The 19036-nt window shown below is 42.6% G+C and overlaps 1 protein-coding gene and 1 pseudogene across 2 annotated transcripts in view; one reads left to right on the top strand and one right to left on the bottom strand.

The window, feature by feature from the left end:
• The window catches only part of LOC308268414 (putative ATP-dependent RNA helicase TDRD12), a gene marked incomplete at both ends in the record, with an annotated part of 178135 nt that overhangs the window by 149803 nt on the left and 9296 nt on the right, over positions 1-19036 (top strand). Inside the window, 5 exons of the mRNA XM_080703547.1 lie at positions 868-1007; positions 1124-1344; positions 6085-6184; positions 17556-17743; positions 18483-18693. Coding sequence (XP_080559673.1) covers positions 868-1007; positions 1124-1344; positions 6085-6184; positions 17556-17743; positions 18483-18693 — 860 coding nt within the window. The remainder of the gene's footprint in view (positions 1-867; positions 1008-1123; positions 1345-6084; positions 6185-17555; positions 17744-18482; positions 18694-19036) is intronic.
• Positions 10776-12575, bottom strand: LOC308267873 (integrator complex subunit 7-like; annotated as a pseudogene). Its single transcript has one exon. The product of its transcript is annotated as an integrator complex subunit 7-like (transcript).

The raw sequence follows: 19036 nt of genomic DNA on the forward strand, positions 1-19036 counted from the left end.
TAGGGCCGGAGGGTGTAGCTCAGACGTAGAATGCCCCTGGGTTCCATCCTCAGTACCACACACACACACAAAAAGAGTATTCTGTCAAGTCGAATCTGGGTGTCCTGGGACTGACCTAAGGGTCAGTAGACAACAACCCTTAGTCTGAATACTTTCCTTAGAGTTCTGCTAGAGGATCACTGCCTCATGTATAAAATCTATATCTAGTTATACATATTCATTTGTGCCTATAATGAAACATAGTCACAAATGGCTATGGTTAATATTAGAAATATAAAAGTCAGCCGGGCATGATGGTGCATATCTGTGATTCCAGTACTTGGAGGCTGAGACAGGAGGATGGCAAGTTTAAGGCCAGCCTAAGTGAGACTCAGAAACTTAGTGATATTCTGTTTGTAAATAGTAAAAAGGACTGGGGGTATAGCTCAGAGGTAGAATGTCCTTGGATTCAATCCCTAGTACCAATATAATATATATGTGTGTGTGTGTGTGTGTGTGTGTGTGTGTGTGTGTGTGTGTGTCAAATGTATAATAAGGATAAATTGTAAAATAAGTGGGTTTGTAATAAAAAATGCACTTTTCAAGCTGAAAAGGAGGACACTTTTCTCTGGAATTTAATCACTGGGTTGTGGCATTTTGGGGGGGAAATGGGAAAGATGTTTCTTTGCACCTAAAAAGTAAAATACAGGGTTGGGGGTATAGCTTAATGGTAGAGTGTTTACATAGCATTGAGGCCCTGAGCTAGCACAGCAAAAAACAAAGTACAGTGCAGTGCAGAAATGCACTGCAGGATGGTTACTGAGACTACCTATTAAAATAAGTGCATAGCTCCAGCTGATGGGGAATCATTGGAATCCTTCTCCCCAGCCTTAACCGATGACTGCATACCTCTCTTGGCCATTACTGATGCCACATGTGTGATTCACTTCAGCTTCCCTTCCTCGCCAAAAATATTTGGTGGACGTCTGTACTGCCTGTCTGACCACTTTCAGAGCTTATTTGAACAGGTTTGATAAATTTTTATTGTCTTCAATGTTCCACTGTCATGTGTAATGAGAAATTCAGAGCCCACAAAGTTTTATTGAGACTGGTGTGAATGATCTTCCCTTGTTCCAATTTTAAGGGTTCTCCTGCAGAGCAGGGAGATAGGAAAACCAAATCTGTCTTATTGCTGACGGAGAAAAACGCAAGCCATGCAGCTGGTGTCCTGCGCTACTTGGAGAGAGCAGATGCCAAAATCCCGTCGGAGCTGTATGAGTTTACAGCCGGGGTTCTGGAAGCCAAAGAAGAAAAGAAAGCCAGAAGACCTCTTTGTTCATGCCTTAAGGCTTTTGGGTTTTGCAAGTAAGCTGGTGTTTTTTTTTTAATTGAAGAATAACATACAGTTAACTAGACACATGAGACACATGGTAAGTCTACGCTTGATCTTGATGCATGGTCATGTATCTGTGCACCCATTTAAACTACCCCTGGCTCTGAGAGAGCTCATGCTCCTCCTGATGTGCCCTCCTGCAGAAGTAGCCACCCTTCTGTAGCTGTCAACATTGACAAGATTTTGCTCTTTTTTTAAAAAAAAAAAAGTAAGTTGGCTGGGCATGGTGGCACACGCTTGTAATCCCAGCGCTTCGAAAGGCCAAGACAGGAGGATTGCACAGGTTTGAAGCCAGCCTCAGCTACTTAGTGAGGCTCTCAGCAACTTAGTGAGACCCTGTTTCCAAATAAGGTATAAAATAGGTCTGGGAGTATAGCCCTGAGGTAGAAAAGCCCCAGGGTTCCACCTTTAGTACCACACACACACACAAAAGTAAGTTGGGCATGGTGGTGTAGACTTGTAATTTCAGTACTTGGGAGGCTGAGACAGAAGGATTGAAGGTTTAAGGCCAGCCTAGAGATCCTGTTTTAAAATAAAAAATAAAATAGGGCTAGAGAATATCTCAGAGGTAGAATGCCCCTGGCTTCAATCATTATCACATATTAATTTAGGTATTAACAGGGTTAAATGTGTTATTTCCTTACATGTTATTTCCATACATTCATCTTTATTGCTGTGTGTATCCAGTCTTTATTTTGTGGCTCATCATTCCACTATACAGCTTATGTTCTCTCTTCTCTCTTTCTCTCTCCTTTTTTTTCTTTTTCTTTTTCTTTCTTTTTTTTTTCAGTACTGGGGATGGAACCCAGAGTCTTTCTACCTTGGAGCTACACCCCCAGTCCTGTTTTTTATTCTTTTTATTTTTTGAAACAGGGTCTCGCAGAGTTGTGAAGGGCCTCAGTAAGTAGCTGAGGCTGTCCACAAGCCATTATCCTCTGGTCTCTGCCTCCCGAATGCTGGGATTATAATCCTGCACCACCATGCTTGGCTCTCCCTTCTCTTATTGGCAGGTCTGTGGGCTGTTTCTTTTGGGAGGCTATTATGTACAAAGCTGCTCTGAATGCACGTATATGTAGCTTTTTGTGAGAAAATGCATCCACTTTTCTTAAGGATTGCTAAATCAAGGGATGCGCATATTTTAACCCTTCCAAAGTGGTTGCCAATTTTATGATCTTGTCAGTAGTGATGAGAGAAATCTGAGTTGATCCACATCCTCACCAATGCTTAGTATTCATTGGAGGGATGTAGTGATTGAGCCCTTGTGATTTTAGTTTGTTTTCTAATAAGGATTAATGATGTTGAACATTTTGTCATATGTGGGACATTTAACCCTATTTGTTTTTTGAAGTACCTATTCATGTCTTTTTCCCATTAAAAAATGGAGCATTTGGCTTTTTCTTACTGGTTTGTGGGAGTGATGTTTATATATTCTAAATATAAGTGCATTTTCCGATATGAATTGAGCATCTATAGTCCTGAAATCTGAAATTTTTTTAGTGCTGACCGTCTCTCAAATCTGTGTTATATTTGCATGCAAGGTGTGAGGTATGGAGCATATTTGTCTTTTTCCATATGGAAATCACCTCTTCCAGCATTGTTATCGAAAACATGGTTCTAGTCTCACTGAATAGTCCTTTGACATAAACCAGGTGATGGTATATATTGTCTGTGTTTGGACTCTACTCTGTTACATTGGTTCATTTGTCTCAAACACTGTGCTTTAAATGCTATAGCTCTATAATGAATCTTGGGATCTGGCATATAAGTGCTCCAACATTGATCCTATTCAAGGTTGCTTCAGCTATTTCAAATCTGTTGCATCTCCTTATACATTATAGAATAAGCCTATCAATTTCTCCAACATCCTACTGGAATTTTTATAGGGACTACCTGATTCTATAGGGAGGGTATGCAGCTTAGCAGTCATGGGGGACCTCCGGACATGATGCCAGTATTGGGTAAGGGGTACTGGGCACAGGTGTCTGATGATGTATTCACTGGATTGTATAGAATCTTAAGATAACTATTGCCTTTAATGTGCTTAAATTATGGCATATTAAAGAGCTTATTAACAATTCTCATTCAAAATGTCTTTAAATAGGATATTGACTCTTTATTTTTATTTTTTTGGTGGTACTGGGGGTGGAACCCAGGCACTTTCTACCTCTGGGCTATAATCCCAGACTTGTTTTATATTTCATTTGGAAACAGGGTCTCACTAAGTTGCTGAGAGACTCACCAAGTAGCTGAGGCTGGTTTGAACCTGTGTGATCCTCCTGTCTCAGCCTCCCAAGTGCAGGGATTACAAGCGTGCGCCACCATACCTGGCGGGGATGTTGACTTTTAAAACTAAACCTTAATCCAGGCATGGCAGCAGCTGCCTTAAAATCCCAGTATTTGAGAGGCTGAGACAGGAGGATGGTAGGTTTGGGGCCAGCTTCAGGAACTTAATGAGATGCTATTTCAAAGTAAAAAATAAAAAGGACTGGAAATATAATTCAGAGGTAGAACACCCCTGTGTGCAGTCCCCAGTACAAAAACAAAAATTAAAACAAACTCCTGAAACATCAACTATTTCTCAGTTTGGAGGTAACGTTATAGTTAAGGAATGGTTAGAGGTTAATTGGCTTTTCTTGTGAATTATGGTGATATTTCTGAGTTTTTGAATTAAAACTTTTCCATTTATGTAATGCATTTAAGAATAACCAGGAGCCAGGTGTGGTGACACATCCCTGTAATCCCAGTACTTGGGAGGCTGAGAAAGGAGGATCGTAGGTTTGAAACCAGCCTCAGCAATTCAGCAAAACTCTTAGCAACCTAGAGAAAGACCCTGTTTTTTTATTTGTTTGTTTGTTTGTTTATTTATTTACTTTTATAGTACTGGGGGTGGAACCCAGGGGCTTTTCTGTCTCCGGGCTATACTCCCAGACCTGTTTTATACTTTATTTGGAAACAGGGTATTACTAAGTTGCTGAGAGCCTCACTAAGTAGCTGAGGCTGGCTTCGAACCTGTGATCCTCCTGTCTCAGCCTCCCAAGCACTAGGATTATAAGTGTGTGCCACCATTCCTGGCTGACCCTATTTTAAAATAAAAGAAGATGTTTTGGGGGTGTAGCTCAGAGGTAGAATGTACCTGACTTTAATCTCCACTGTCACAACAGCAAAAAAAAAAAAAAAAAGAAAAGAAATAACTTGTTTCTTTACATTTATTCAGTGTTAATTAAATTTTAGAACGCTTCTACTTGTTTGTGGTAGTGATGGTGAAACCCAGGGGCGTTCTACCTCCAAGTTACACCCCTAGCCCTATTTTTATTCTTTATTTTGAAACAGGGTCTTGCTGAGTTGCAAAGGGCCTCACTAAGTAGCTGAGGCTGTCTATGAACTGTGATTCTCCTGTTTCAGCCTCCCAAATGCTGGGATTACAATCATGCACCACCATACCCGGCCTCTACTTATTTATATATTAGTGTCATCAGAAGTTGTGTTTTTTTTTTTTTTTCCAATAGTGGGGATTGATCCCAGGGACATTCTACCTTTGAGCTACACCCTCAGCCCTGTTTTTTTTTTTTTTTTTTTTATTTTTTGGTGGTACTAGGGATGGAACCCAGGGGCCTTCTACCTCTGGGCTATATTCCTAGACATATTTTATATTTTATTTGAAAACAGGGTCTCTTAAGCCAGCTGAGGCTGGCTTCGAACCTGTGTGATCTTCCTGTCTCAGCCTCCCAAACACGGGGGTTACAAGCATACGCCACCATGCCCAGCTTGGGCCCTGTTTTTTTTTTATTTTTTTATTTTGAAACAGGTTCTCACTAAGTTTCAGAGAGACTCACTAAGTAGCTGGGGCTGGCCACAAACCTGGGATCTGGGATCCTCTGGTCTCAGCCTCTCAAGTACTGGGAATACAAGCATTCACTACCATGCCCAGCTTCATTTGAAGTATTTAATATGTTTACTTTACTTGTATTTGAAATAAAAATTCTCTAGTTTTAGTTATAGATTAATTTTCTTATGAGTATTTTAAATTTCATGTTAACTGTTACTGAGTTTATTATGACTTTATAGCCAGGCATGGTAGTACATGCCTGTAATTCTTACACTTAAAAGGCTGAGTCAAGAGGATTGCAGGTTTGAGTCAGGAGGATTGCAGCAACTCAGTGAGGTTCTCAGCAACCTAATAACACCCTGTTTCAAAATAAAGTAAAAAGAGATGGGGATATAGCGTGGAGGTAGAATCCCCTGGGTTCAATTCCATAGGTGCCACAAAAAATAAAAATAAACAAATATATAAATTAACTTTTTTTTTTTTTGGTGGTACTGGGTTTAATGCAGGGGCTTTCTACTTTGGGCTATACTACCATACCTATTTTATATTTTATTTGGAAACAGGGTCTCACTATGTTGCTGAGAGCCTCACTAAGTAGCTGAGGCTGGCTTCGAACCTGTGCGGTCCTCCTGTCTCAGCCTCCCAAGTGCGGGGATTACAAGTGTGCGCCACCATGCCTGGCTGATTAATTTTTTTTTAAATGTTGAGGCTACAACTCAGTGTTAGAATGACCCTGTTTTCAATCCCCAGCACCAAAAAAAATCTAATCATTCCACAGGCTGGGGACTGTAAACTCAGTGGTTGAACATTTGACTAGCCTGTACAAGGCCCTGGGTTCCACCTACAGCTGCCACTACCACAAAAACAGTAGTCATTTTCTTTTCAGGGATAAAAGGATTTGTCCTGACCGACACCATATTAATCCAGAAATGGACATGCCAAGGAAATTATCCAACCAAAGTCTACCAACAGTTGGATACATTAAAGTAAGTTTTATTAAGATCCTTTTGACTATTGATTAATGATCATCTTAATGAATATATTTTTATGCAGCAAAATCTTGTAATTGTAATTTAGAATAATATTCTCCCAAGCCGGGTGTGGTGGCACACACTTTAATCTCAGTATTTGGGAGGCTAAGACAGGAGGATCGTCGTTTGTGGACAGCCTCGGCTACTTAGTGAGGCCCTTTGCAACTCAGTGAGACCCTATTTCAAAATAAAGAATAAAAAATAGGGCTTGGGGTGTAGGTCGTAGGTAAAATGTCCCTGGGTTCTATCCTTAGTACTGCAAAAAAAAAAAAAAAAAAAAAAAAAAAAGAATAATATTCTCCCATTAATCTGATAATAAGAATGGGTTCTTAAAAGGTACCTTGTTTTAGAGCTCTGGTTTATATATTAAACCAAAATCAAATTGGTTAAATGGATGACAGTTGAGGAATTATTTTAGTTATATTTTCAGAAGTTTTTATATGGAGGCTATTAAAATAATTGTAATGATTACATGAGAGTCCTTTTTCAAATACCCATGATGATTCCTGTGAGGAAAAAATTTTAAATGTAAGTAGAAATTTGCTAAAAGTTAAGTTGTCTTCAAACCGGGCATTGTGGCACACACCTGTAATCCCAATACATGGGAGGCTATGAAAGGAAAATTGCAGGTGAGAGACCAGCCTCATCAAATTAGTGAGGCCCTCCACAATTTAGTAAGACCCCATTTCAAAAGATAAAGAATAAAAAATAGAGCTGGGGATGTAGCTTGGAGATAGAATGCCCCTGGATTTAATCCTCAGTACTGCAATAAGTAAATAAATAATAAAATAGAGATTGGGGGGGTAGCTGTCATTCTGCTTTTTATTTTATTTAATTTTTTATTTTTGGTGGTACTGGTAAAACGGGGGTTTCTTCTGAGCCCCCCCAGATGAAACGGGGGTTTCCTGAGAAGAAACCTGGAGTTTTATCATAGATGAAACGGAGTTTCTTGAGAAGAAACTCGGCATTTCCTTACAGGGTTCTTGTCTACGGTGAGTGAAGAATGACACCCGCAGACCTCAGGAAGGGTAGTAAAAGGTTTATTGGAAGCAGCAGGAAATGGGGGGAGGGTGGCTGAACACCCCAAAGGGGCTGGAACTCTGGGTCCAGCAGCTGCCTTCAGGGCAATACTTGAGAGTAGCCCAAGCAGAATTGCCTTCAGGTGCAGGCTGCTTTCTTCCAGAGTCTGCGCAATCTGCCAGAAGGGAATAGAGAAAAGTGGCTGAACACCCCAAAGGGGCTGTCGGGTCTCTGTTGTCCAGGTCACTACCCAAGTGTCGCCCGAGCCAAGTGCCATCAATTACAAACTACTTTCTCCCAGAGTCCACGTGATCTGCCAGAAAAGAGGTGCAGGTCACCCCTAGAGGCCCTGGTCAGCCTTGATGTCCAGCAGAGGCCTTCAGGTCACTACTCGAGAGTAGCCCAAGCCATGTGCCCTCAGATTCACTCCGCCTTCTCAGGGCCAACACCTGCGAGAGAGAGAACAGCTCCCCAAAAGGGGAGGGGGTCCCGAGAGGGAAAAGCCCCAATTTGCCATCCGACTAGGGCAAAGGCCTGACCTCTTTTGGTTAGTGTGACTTTGGGAATTCTGAGAAGCAGCTCTCAGGATTTGCATAGGGTATTTGCAAGTCCTTGAAGAATCTCCTTTCAGCAGTGCCAGACTTGTTCAGTGGGTTTGTAGATTAGTAAACAGATGGCTTTTGTGAAGCTCTGGTCCTTCTTATCTCTGAGCCTTTGGAATTTCAGGTATTTGTCGCCCCTCAGGAAACTCAGGAAATTAACTTTTTTCTACCAAGGCCTTTTCTCTGTCTGCCTATTTCCTTTCTATCTCCTCACTGGGGTTACTGGAAACCCTTCTCTGGGCTACACTCCCAGACCTATTTTGTATTTTTATTTGGAAACAGGGTCTCTTAAGCCAGCGCAGCTAGCTTTGAACCTGCGCGATCTTCCTGTCTCTGCCTCCCAAGTGCAGGGATTACAAGCCTGCGCCACCACGCCCAGCTCTTTTAAATTATATTTTTATGTACTATATATTTTTTATTATGAATTGAAATAAAATTTTACCACGATAGTTTACTATTGTTCATTTTTAGGTAAAATTCGTTTTCCTTAAGTTTTATTAGGAGATGTACATCAGTTTCTAACTTCACAAAGTTTCTTTCTGTTGTTTACATGTTGTACAAAAGGAAAGAAATATAGTGACACAATGTCTGAGATTTTCAAGATATCTCAGTTTTGTGTTCCTCTCTACTTTTATCTGGCCCTTTTCTTCCTTCATCATTCTTTTATCTGAAGGACAGTGTGAGTATGTCATAGGGGCTGCAACTTTTCTGGCTGCTAGAGCAGGTGAGAGCCTTCATGGGTCCGCATGTTTGTGTAAACACACATAGCCTTTGTTCTCTGGTCCACAGGATCCTCCATTGCTTCCCACTGCTGCTTGCAGCATAGAGGCAGGTACTTTGAAGCTCCCGTGGACATGGGAGGTTGTGCTTGTTTCTTTAAAAAAAAAAATAGCTTTTGGCCAGGCATGATGGCACATGCCCCTTATCTTATTACTTGGGATGCTGAGAAAGAAGATCACAGGTTCAAAACAGCCTTATCAACTTAGCAAGGCCCTCAACAACTTAGTGAGACTCTGTTTCAGAATTTATTTATTTATTTATTTTAATATAAATGATACTGTTTTGGGTTTTTTTTGCCATACAAATATTGCTTTTTTTAAAATTTATTTTTATTGGTGCATTGTAATCATACATCACATTGGAATATAAGACTTGAGAGGATATACAAGCACACATCATCCAATTAGCCCTCATCCAGTCCCCATCCCATTCCCTCCCCCCCCTCAATCCTATGCTTATTTGGTGATTAACTTTGATACATGTGTTTATGTACCTCCTGCTTTTTAAAGAGGCTCCATCCTCCACTATTCCATACCCTCTGATTGGTCACCTTAATTGCTTCGCTATAGGGCCCTTTCTATAGCTCGACCACTTTCTGTTTCCCCTTTCCTCCTAGTTATTGCTGATTAGGGGAAGCATCTGGTTTTTATTTTCTGCGATATTTCTCTGTGCATGCTGCGTTGCAAATACCAATCCCACTCTTGACAGCCCCAGTTGTGGCCTGGCTACCCAGTAGACTGATCCAGACCTCACTGGCTCAAGCAGTGGTCTTGCCTCACGGAAGGCCCTGGTTCTGGCCTCGCTGGCCCCGACACTAGCCTAACCCCTCAGCTGGCTCCAATCCCGGCCTCGGAGGTCCCAGCACCGGCCTTGCCTCACGGCAGGCTCCGATGTTAGCCGATGGTCCTGGCATCGGCCTAACCCCTCAGCAGGCTCCGATCCAGGCCTTGGAGGCCTGAGTAGCGGCCTTGCCTCACGGAAGGCTCCGATGCCGGCCAGTAGCCCCGGCACCGGCCTAACCCCTCAGCAGGCTCTGATCTTGGCCGCAGAGGCCTCAGCATCGGCCTTGCCTCGCGGCAGGCTCCATTCCCGGCTTCGTTGGCCCTGGCCCCAGCCTTGACTCATGGCAGGCTCCGATCCCAGCCACGCTGGCCCTGGCACCGGCCTGAACTCTCAGCAGGCTCTGATCCCAGCCTCGGAGGCCCCAGCACCGGCCTTGCCTCGCGGCAGGCTCCGATCCCGGCCTCGCTGGCCCCAGCACCGGCCTAACCCCTCGGCAGGCTCCGATCTTGGCCTCGGAGGCCTCAGTAATGGCCTTGCCTCACGGAAGGCTCCGATGCCGGCCATTGGCCCCAGCACTAGCCTAACCCTTCGGCAGGCTCTTATCCCGGCCTTGGAGGCCCCAACATCGGCCTTCCTCACGGCAGGCTCTGATGTTAGCCGATGGCCCCGGCATCGGCCTAACCTCTCGGCAGGCTCCAATCCCGGCCTCGGAGGCCTCAGTAGCGGCCTTGCCTCACGGAAGGCTCTGATGCGGGCCAGTGGCCCCGGCACCGGCCTAACCCCTCAGCAGGCTCTGATCCTGGCCTCGGGGGCCCCCATCACCGGCCTTGCCTCGTGGCAGGCTCTGGTCCCGGCCTCGCTGGCCCCAGCACCGACCTAACCCCTTGGCAGGCTCCGATCCCGGCCTTGCTGGCCCCGGCACCGGCCTAACACCTCGGCAGGCTCCTATCCCGGCCTCAGAGGCCTCAATAGCGGCCTTGCCTCTCAGAAGGCTCTGATGCCGGCCAGTGGCCCCGGCACCGGCCTAACCCCTCAGCAGGCTCTGATCCCGGCCTCGGAGGTCCCAGCACTGGCCTTGCCACACGGCAGACTCTGATCCCAGCTTTGCTGTGTCCGTCTCTGGCCACACCCCTCGGCAGGCTCTAATCCGAGCACCCTCTTTGCCCAACTATTTGTCGTACATTCTCGAGGGTGCATGGTGGTGGTAGCATTCTGCCTCTGGGGTCATTACTTCAAAAGTTCCAGGTGTAATGTATCAGATCTCTGCCTCCCCTGAGTACTGGTTACTGCCATTGCCACTGCCTCCACCATTTAAAATCTTTTCCAAGCTCTTTTTCCACTCTGAATGTTGTCCAGTCTTCCTAAGCATGCGCGACAGTAGCATTCAACCTTTGGTGTAGTTTTGTTAAGGAAGCAATCCCTTTGTGGTAGAATTTTAAAGACTCAGCAATGCAAGAAAGTGCTGAACTGTAATTCTCCTTCTGCAACCCAGTGAGACACTGTTCTGCATGTGAGAATTCCTTCAAACTATTCAGCCAGAAGTAGAAGTGTTCTGAGGCAACCTGAGTCAGCAAACTCTGATACAGCTCTCTGGCCATGTCATGATTAGCCATTCTAGAAGCCTGTCTGGCGATACGGTACACAGTCCATCCATTGGAGACACTTTCAAGCTGCCGTTTAATGATTGCCTTTACTTTAGCAGATAAGGCTTTCTGGCTGGCTACAAAAATCACAGTAGCCAAACTCACCAGAAGCTCCTGTTGCTTGTTTGTGGCTGATTGTCCAGTCACCTTGTAGAGCTCCATGAGGTCACCAAGCATCCCATCGCCCAGCACCGGCAGCTGCATGGCAATGGCTGCCAGGCAATGGCACGTCAGGATCCGGGCAGCATCTTGAGCACTGTGCAACTGCGTCAGCAAGGTCTCAACCACCGACTGGCTAAGATGGGGCCTGCCCTTGGGCAACTTCACCATACAATTTAGAACTATCTTTAAAGTGGCTTGAGTACCTGGGCTATCATCTTGAGTACAAAGCACCAAAAGGGATTCCAGGCCAAAGACAGCATCTTGCTCCAGTGCCAAAAGATCCTTTTCTTGACAGGAGACTGTTATATTAGTTAGGACTCTCACTCCATGAGCGGCAATGCCCCTGTTATTATGATAACAGCATTCCTGGGCTAATTTGACTAAATCAGAGGATCTGGGGAAGAACCTATATTTCCTGGAGTGGTCCCTAATAGTGTGGAAAGGACAGGTAACATCCCTAATTTTAAGCTATCATAAGGAGTCTGGAGGGCACATTCACAGAGTACCTGGATATTTTCCCTACTCCATGTATGTGGTGTTTTACTGGCAAGCAATTTCAGATCTTGAATAGCAAGTTTCTTTACTGCTTTCCTGGGATCATTCTTCAATTATTGCAACAGAAGCTGGATCTGCTTAGGTGTAGCCCAAAGATGAAGCTGCAAGCAGAGTAAAAGTATGCAACAAAACAATCACCATTTTGGTGGAAGGATAGGATGTGACCAGCTGTTGTAAAAGCTGACGAGCACTGGAAGCCAGGATGGGGATCAACTTCAGCTTCAAGTCTACTGGCGTAGCTAAACCTTGAATCATTTCACTGATTTTGTTACAGATTCCTACTGCAAAATCCTTTGACTGTGCAGAAAAGTTAGCAGCAGCAAAAACGGCAGCTTCAACTTCTACATTATCATGTGAATCCAAACTCTGATGAATACTGTGATGAGCATTCTTCCTCTCAGGAATTATTGATGCCAGACTGCCCAACATCCGGAGCGTGATGGCTCTTGCCACAGGATCATTACTATGAATCACAGAAAAAATTCTCTTCACAAATTCATCCACATTTAGAATCTTCTCCAAATGCTTCTCACTTTGTTGGGTAACTTTAAGAACACACAGCCTCAGAAAATTATTTCCAACTCTGAAAACATCAGCTAACTTTAGGAATGCAGAATTGATGAGAATAGGAAATGGATATTTCTGAAAGAACCTTGGAAATTGAACAACTGCTTCACACTGTTCACCAAGTTTGCCAGATCTCAGACCTTTGTCCAATTCCATAAGAGCAGAATTAGCATCCAGTTCCTGTTTGCCATAGCCGGCATCTGCCAGGAAGGACTTAGTTGAGTTTGACACCATGACCCGAATAGTTACTTGACTAGCCTAATCAGAAAGATTGCAAACTCTGCCCCAGCACCGCCATCTTCTCCCGCCGCTTTCTCACGTATTTTCCCTCTGTGCGCCGTCAAGCCCTATTGCGCATGCGCCCTGCTCACCCTGTGGTTCGTTGGTGCCTCCACCCCCCCCCCCCCGTTTCAGAATTAAAAAAAAATCAAAAGGGTCAGGAGTATAGGTTGTTGGAGGTAGAATACTCCTGGGTTCAATACCCGGTGCCAAAAGAAAAATAAATGAATAGCTTTTAATTTTTAGAGCAGTTTTAGATTTATAGAAAGTAGAACTCCCATAAACCTCCTTAACCAAACCCCCCACAGTTTTTTCTATTTTTAACATCATATCTTGTATTAGTGTGGTATATTTGTGACAGTTCATAATTCATATAAGATTCACTCTCAATGTTGTACATTTCTGTGGATTTTGAAAACTGTATAGTGATAAATATTTACCATGACCAAATGATAAAAAAGGATCTAGACATGATGAATATTTCTGGCAGAGGCATCAGCAAGAGCAAAGGGCCTGGAAACAGGAGTTAATGTCCTATTTCTGTGTGCTGGACAAGGTTCATTGGCAGCGGAAATGGGAGAATAGCTGGCAGTGAAGTTAGAGAGGACCACATGCTGTCAAACCTGTGACCTCATTCCTGCCTGCCTTGCCTCTCCAACCCACCAAGAAAACCCCCTCCTCACCACCTGCTGAGTCCCTGCCTTAATGCAAATGGCTTCGGTGCTCTCCCATACAAGTAACCTGTATACTTAACCTGAAAAATGTGTCTTCTTGAACATCTGCCCACTCCTGGGGTGCTCCATGTCATAGGCATGGCTTCATCTCTATTTCCCTGGGCCTAGTATATATTGGGTTTTAGTAAAATGTATTTGTTATGTGACAAGATGAGAAGTGGGCTTCAGATACGAGGCCACTGTTTCAAGAATTTTTATAAAAGTGAAATTAAGGACTTCTGGGAAGATGGCGACAGAGAAAAGCGGGGCTCGTAACAACCAATCTCTATTACCACAAAATCAGTGCCTTTCATAGCCAGAAAGCACCATCAGCAGAGAAACAAAAAATGTAATACAAGGGACATAGAAAAAGAGGGCTGGAAAAACAAGACACCAGAAAGAAACCAGACCGCAGTGCTGCGACCAGAGCCGCGGTGCAGAGTGGTGCGGGCGCCATCTTCTCCTGCAGCACCAGGCTCCAGAGAGGATGGGAACTCATAACGGAGCTCAGAGCCAGAGAGGAGATACACTGGCCTCATGGCCGAAGACGCATCAGCAGCACCTTATTGCCGACGGCAGCGGCAAGTTCACTGGATGGCACCAGACCAACACACTCAACAGCGCACCAGGCTCCAGAGAGGAGCAGCGGACAGCGAGCTGAGGCGAGCAGCTGCGGAACAGCCGGGCAGAAGTCAGCAGATTTTTTGGCGCAGGGAGCATCTAAAGCTCCCAGTGGCTGGGCTCAGCACACCCTGTAGGGACCCAGAGCAGAGCTCAAAACCAGAGAAGAAATATGCCAGCCTCACGGCCGAGGGTGTGGAAGCGGCGCCATATTGCCACCGGCGGCAGCAGCAGCGAATTCACCGAGTCCACTACAGCTCCATTGGCACACTCAACAACAGTGAGTCAAATTGCGGCCCCTAGAGGAGAAATCCCAGTACGGCACTCCCAGGGACTTGACCCAGTGGGGCAGTGGCGGTGGCAGAGATATTACACCATAGGAGAACATGCAACCTGGCACCCCCCCCCATGGTCTAAAGCAGCCTTGATTGACTCCCTGGGTCTGAGACTCTGCGATACAACCCAGTAAAGGAGTAGTGGGGACTGAGATACCACAGACTCGAGATCCAGAGCACCTTAAATGAATTCACAGTGACCCAAGGGAAGAACCCTGAGAAGGCACAAACTTCCGAAATCATGGGAAAGAGGAATAACACTGGAGCAATGAATGCCCACAACATCAGAACCTGATAACACAGAAATTCAGAGATCTTTAGAAGATCAAATCAGGAAAATAACGTTAGAAATAATAGAGGACTTTCTAAAAGAATTCAGAGAGAGTCGAAAAGAGATAAAGGATGCAATCAATGAAATAAAGGCCTCAATTCAAAGTACAAACAACCGATTAGACCACATGGAGAATAGAATCTCGCTCCTAGAAGATGATCACTCCAAAAATGAACTCATAGTTTCTAATTTAGAAAACAAAATCCGACATCAGGAATCTGACATTGAAGAAATATGGGCCCATTTTAAGAGAGCTAACCTAAGAATAATTGGAATAGAAGAGGGAAAAGAAGGTGAAACCAAAGGGATCAACAATCTCTTCAAGGAAGTAATAGCAGAAAATTTTCAAAATTTAGAGCAAGTGGTCGATACACAGGCCCAGGAAACTTATAGAACTCGCTTTAGAGAGGATCAAAGAGGATCCCCACACCACATAATTGTCAAAATGACCAATGTGGAAGCCAAGCAGAGAATCTTAAAGGCAACAAAAACAAAGGACCAAGTGACATTTAGAGGCAAACCAATTAGAATCATTCCAGACTTCCCAAACCAAGTCACGAGAGCCAGAAGGGCTTGGAGTAACATATTCCAAACTCTGAAAGAAAACAACTTCCAGCCAAAAACTTTCTATCAAATTAGATGGGGAAATATGAAGCTTCCATGACAAACAGAAACTGAAGGAATTTATGTCTTCAAAACCAGCGTTAGAGAAAATACTCAAAGAGATTAACTATAAAGAAGAACTAGGTAACACACACCAGAACCAGGGAAACAAGATTTTCCATCCAATAGACAACTAAGATTGGATATCTGTGGAGATTCATTATTTATGTTAGTCTTTTACCTATCTCTAAATTGTATTGTTTGCTTTTATTGTGGCTAATTTTTAGGATGTCTAGTTGGAATATTAATATACCTTCAGATATAGCATTTGGAAATATTTTATCCCATTCTGTCAGTAAATTTTAACTCTGTTTACATTGTCTTTGGATATACAATATTTTTTTTTTATTTTTTAGGGAGTTTGTTTACCCCTTCTGTTGCCTGTGCCATTGAAATCATATCCAAGAAATCACTGCCAATTTCAATGCTGTGAGGTTTTATGACCCAGATTTTCTTCTAAAAGTTTATAGTCTTAAGATTTATATTTAGGTCTTTTACCTATTTTGAGTTAATATTTGTATATGGGATTAGGTAAGGGTCCAATTTTATTCTTTTTCACGTAATTATTATTTTTCAACAATATTTAGTTAAATGATTATTATTTCCTCCACCAAATGTTCATGGAAACCTTGTCAAAAATAACTTGACAATATATGGAAGAATTTATCTCTAGGCTTTTATTTAATTCCAGTGGTTTATATATCTGCCTTTATAACAGTACTACACTGTTTCAGTTATTGTAGCTTTATATGGTTTAGAATCAAAAAATATACATCTTCTAGCTTTGTTCTTTTTCAAGATCGTTTTGGGTATCTAGAGTTCATATTCTATATTAGGATAGATTTTTTCTGAAAAATAAATAAGTAAATGTATGATAGTTTCACCTAAAAAAAAGAAAAAAATAATCTCTGGTAAGAAAGAAAGCAAAAAGAAATACTGAAATGTTATCTTTGAGTCATCAAATGCTTGGTATCAGACAAATGAACCTGTTATGTGAGATTACCATTGTTAATTTTGGATAAATTGCTATAATACTAGATGCCAACCACTAAGCCAAGCATGGGAAGGAGGGATGGGGAGGGAACAGGGTGGGGATCGTGTAGGGGCTAACTGGGCGATGTGTGTATGTATGTCTACAAAAGTTTTTTTTTTTTTATCCCATTATGATGTATGAATACAGTGCACCAATAAAAAAGGAAAAAAAGTGAAATTAATTCTAAGATGTTTGATAGATAAAGGATCCAAAATGAATGTTTGATACTTGGTCAAGCCCAGGCACTACCCACCAATCAGATGTCAGGAACCTGGGACCTCCTTATTGGGGTGTCATATAAAAGAAGAGGTATACAGACCTCAAAGGCCTCCCTTACTTTTGAGGTGGCCTGCATTCTCCCTTGAACACATACCCCTCCACTTTCCTAAATAAACTTGTCTTTGTCTGTGGGAGGGGAAAAAAGTGCAGTTAGAAAGAGCTGGGTGTGGTGACGCATACCTGTACTGTACTTGGGAGGTTGAGACAGAAAGTTTGCCGGTTGGAAGCCAGCATAGAAACCTTGTTTAAAAATAAAAGATAAAATAGGCCTGGGGTATAGCTCAGAGGTAGAATACCTCTGGGTTCAATCCCTAGTACCATGCACACACAGAAAAAGTCATCAAGAGCCTGGAACAAAGTTTAGTAACAGAGTGCTTGCCTGGCTTGTGTGACACCACAAAGAAAATTTTTTAAAATAAAGAAACATGATAAGTTTTTTTTGTGTGTGTGGTACTGGGGATGGAACCCTTCTACCTCCAGGCTGCACTCCCAGATCTATTTTATATTTTATTTGGAAACAGGGTCTCTTAAGCCAGAGCGGCTGGCTTTGAACCTGTATGATCCTCCTGTCTCCACCTCCCAAGTGCGGGGATTACAAGCGTGTGCCACCATGCCTGGCTACATGATAAGTTTTGAGATAATAAAATTGGCCTCCATTCATTAGATTTAAAATAGACCGTAATTATTTATGAATATGATGTGGTGTTTTGTGGTACTGCAAATGGAACCCAGGGCTTCACACATGCTAGGCGAGTATTCTGCCACTGAGCTACATACCCAGTCCTGGTACAGTGTTTATTTTGCTTCTTTTAAAAAAATTTTTCCTACTCCCTAGTTTATTTTTAAATCCCCTCTGCATGCTTTGGGTTCTGAGATCAAGTGCCAATTTCTACAGATACAGGAAAGGTATACATCTTGGTTTAGATTGTTTTCTGGATATGCTTATTGTATATGTTTCAGATAATACCTTTCTATATTTCGAATGCAACTAATTATTTTGGTCGTATAATTGATAAACATGTGGATCTTTATGCAACTCTAAATGCTGAAATGAAAGAGCATTTTAAGGATTCCAGTAAAAAAACAACTATGGAAAAGGTAGAGAAATTTGGATTGTATGGATTAGAAGAAAAAGCACTTTTTTACAGGTAAAATACTATTTAATCTTTAAAATCATGAGGCATTAGATAATTTAAGTGATAAATACCTATTTTCACTATTGACTGTACATATCAAGCCTGGCTACCTCTCAGGAGGGTATCCCCAATGCAGTGTGTCACCAGACATTTGATAGAGTTGTACATATGAGACTCTATCCCTAGCTCCTGAGCATAGCACAACAGCAGTGCAACCCTAGGCACTGATGGAGCTGCCATGTGTACAACATACGCATACATCTGTAACTTGTTTAGTTCTTACCAACTTCCTATAAAATAGGCATCATTCCCACATTACTGATAAGCTAACTGAACTGTTGAATGTTAGGTTGGGTAGGATGGACTATGCCACTGGGTGGCGTAGTCTCTGTTCTAGCCTGGTTCATCCATCCCACATATATATTGATATCCTTTTTTCTGAATCAATAACCAGGATCATTGGTGATAGCCTTGAGTCAGAAAATTTACAACTTTATTATGCCATGTTAATATTTGTTATGTTGTCTGATTAAAAAGATTTATTCTATTCAAAAATGCTAAATGTTTTTATATGTAGGCTTACATTAAATAATATGCCACTAAAGGCTCTTAAAGACCTTTATTTCTAGTATAGAGTATAAAACTATGCATTTTAGGAAGACTTGTATGTTTTCCATTTGATAGTTAAGTTGAGGGAAAGCTGATTTGCTTTTTGAAATCTCTGTGTTAAACTGATACTATTGTTCTCCAGGGTTCAGGTGTTGGAGATAAGCCAAAAAGAAGATGCTTGGGTCCTGGATAATGTCCTTGTAAAGTTCATAGATGAGGGTAGGACTGAACTCATCACAAGAAACCAACTGTTGCATCTCCCAGAAAATTTCCATACCCTTTCCCCCCAGGCCGTGGAATTTATTGTTTGTCGAGTAAAACCTGCTGATAGTGAAATCGAATGGGATCCAAAGGTTAATTATTTTGTCTTTTTATGTTTTGTTGACTTGTAGAATATATTTAATCCAAAATATATACAAAATTGAGGCCTTTTGAATTAATTTTTAATTTTTTTTCAGTACTGGGGATTGAACCCAGGGGCATTCTACCTCCAAGCTATACCTCTAGCCCTATTTTTATTCTTTATTTTGAAACAGGTTCTCAACAAGTTGCAAAAGGCCTCACTAAGTAACTGAGGCTAGCTGTGAACCATTGATCTTCCTATCTTAGACTCCCAGGTACTAGGATTACAAATGTGCACCACCATGCCCAGGGCCTTTGCTTCATGTTCCTCACTGCAAAGTGTAGTCCCTGTTG

Source organism: Muscardinus avellanarius (assembly GCF_963383645.1).
Source record: "Muscardinus avellanarius genome assembly, chromosome: 10".
NCBI classification, from domain to species: domain Eukaryota; kingdom Metazoa; phylum Chordata; class Mammalia; order Rodentia; family Gliridae; genus Muscardinus; species Muscardinus avellanarius.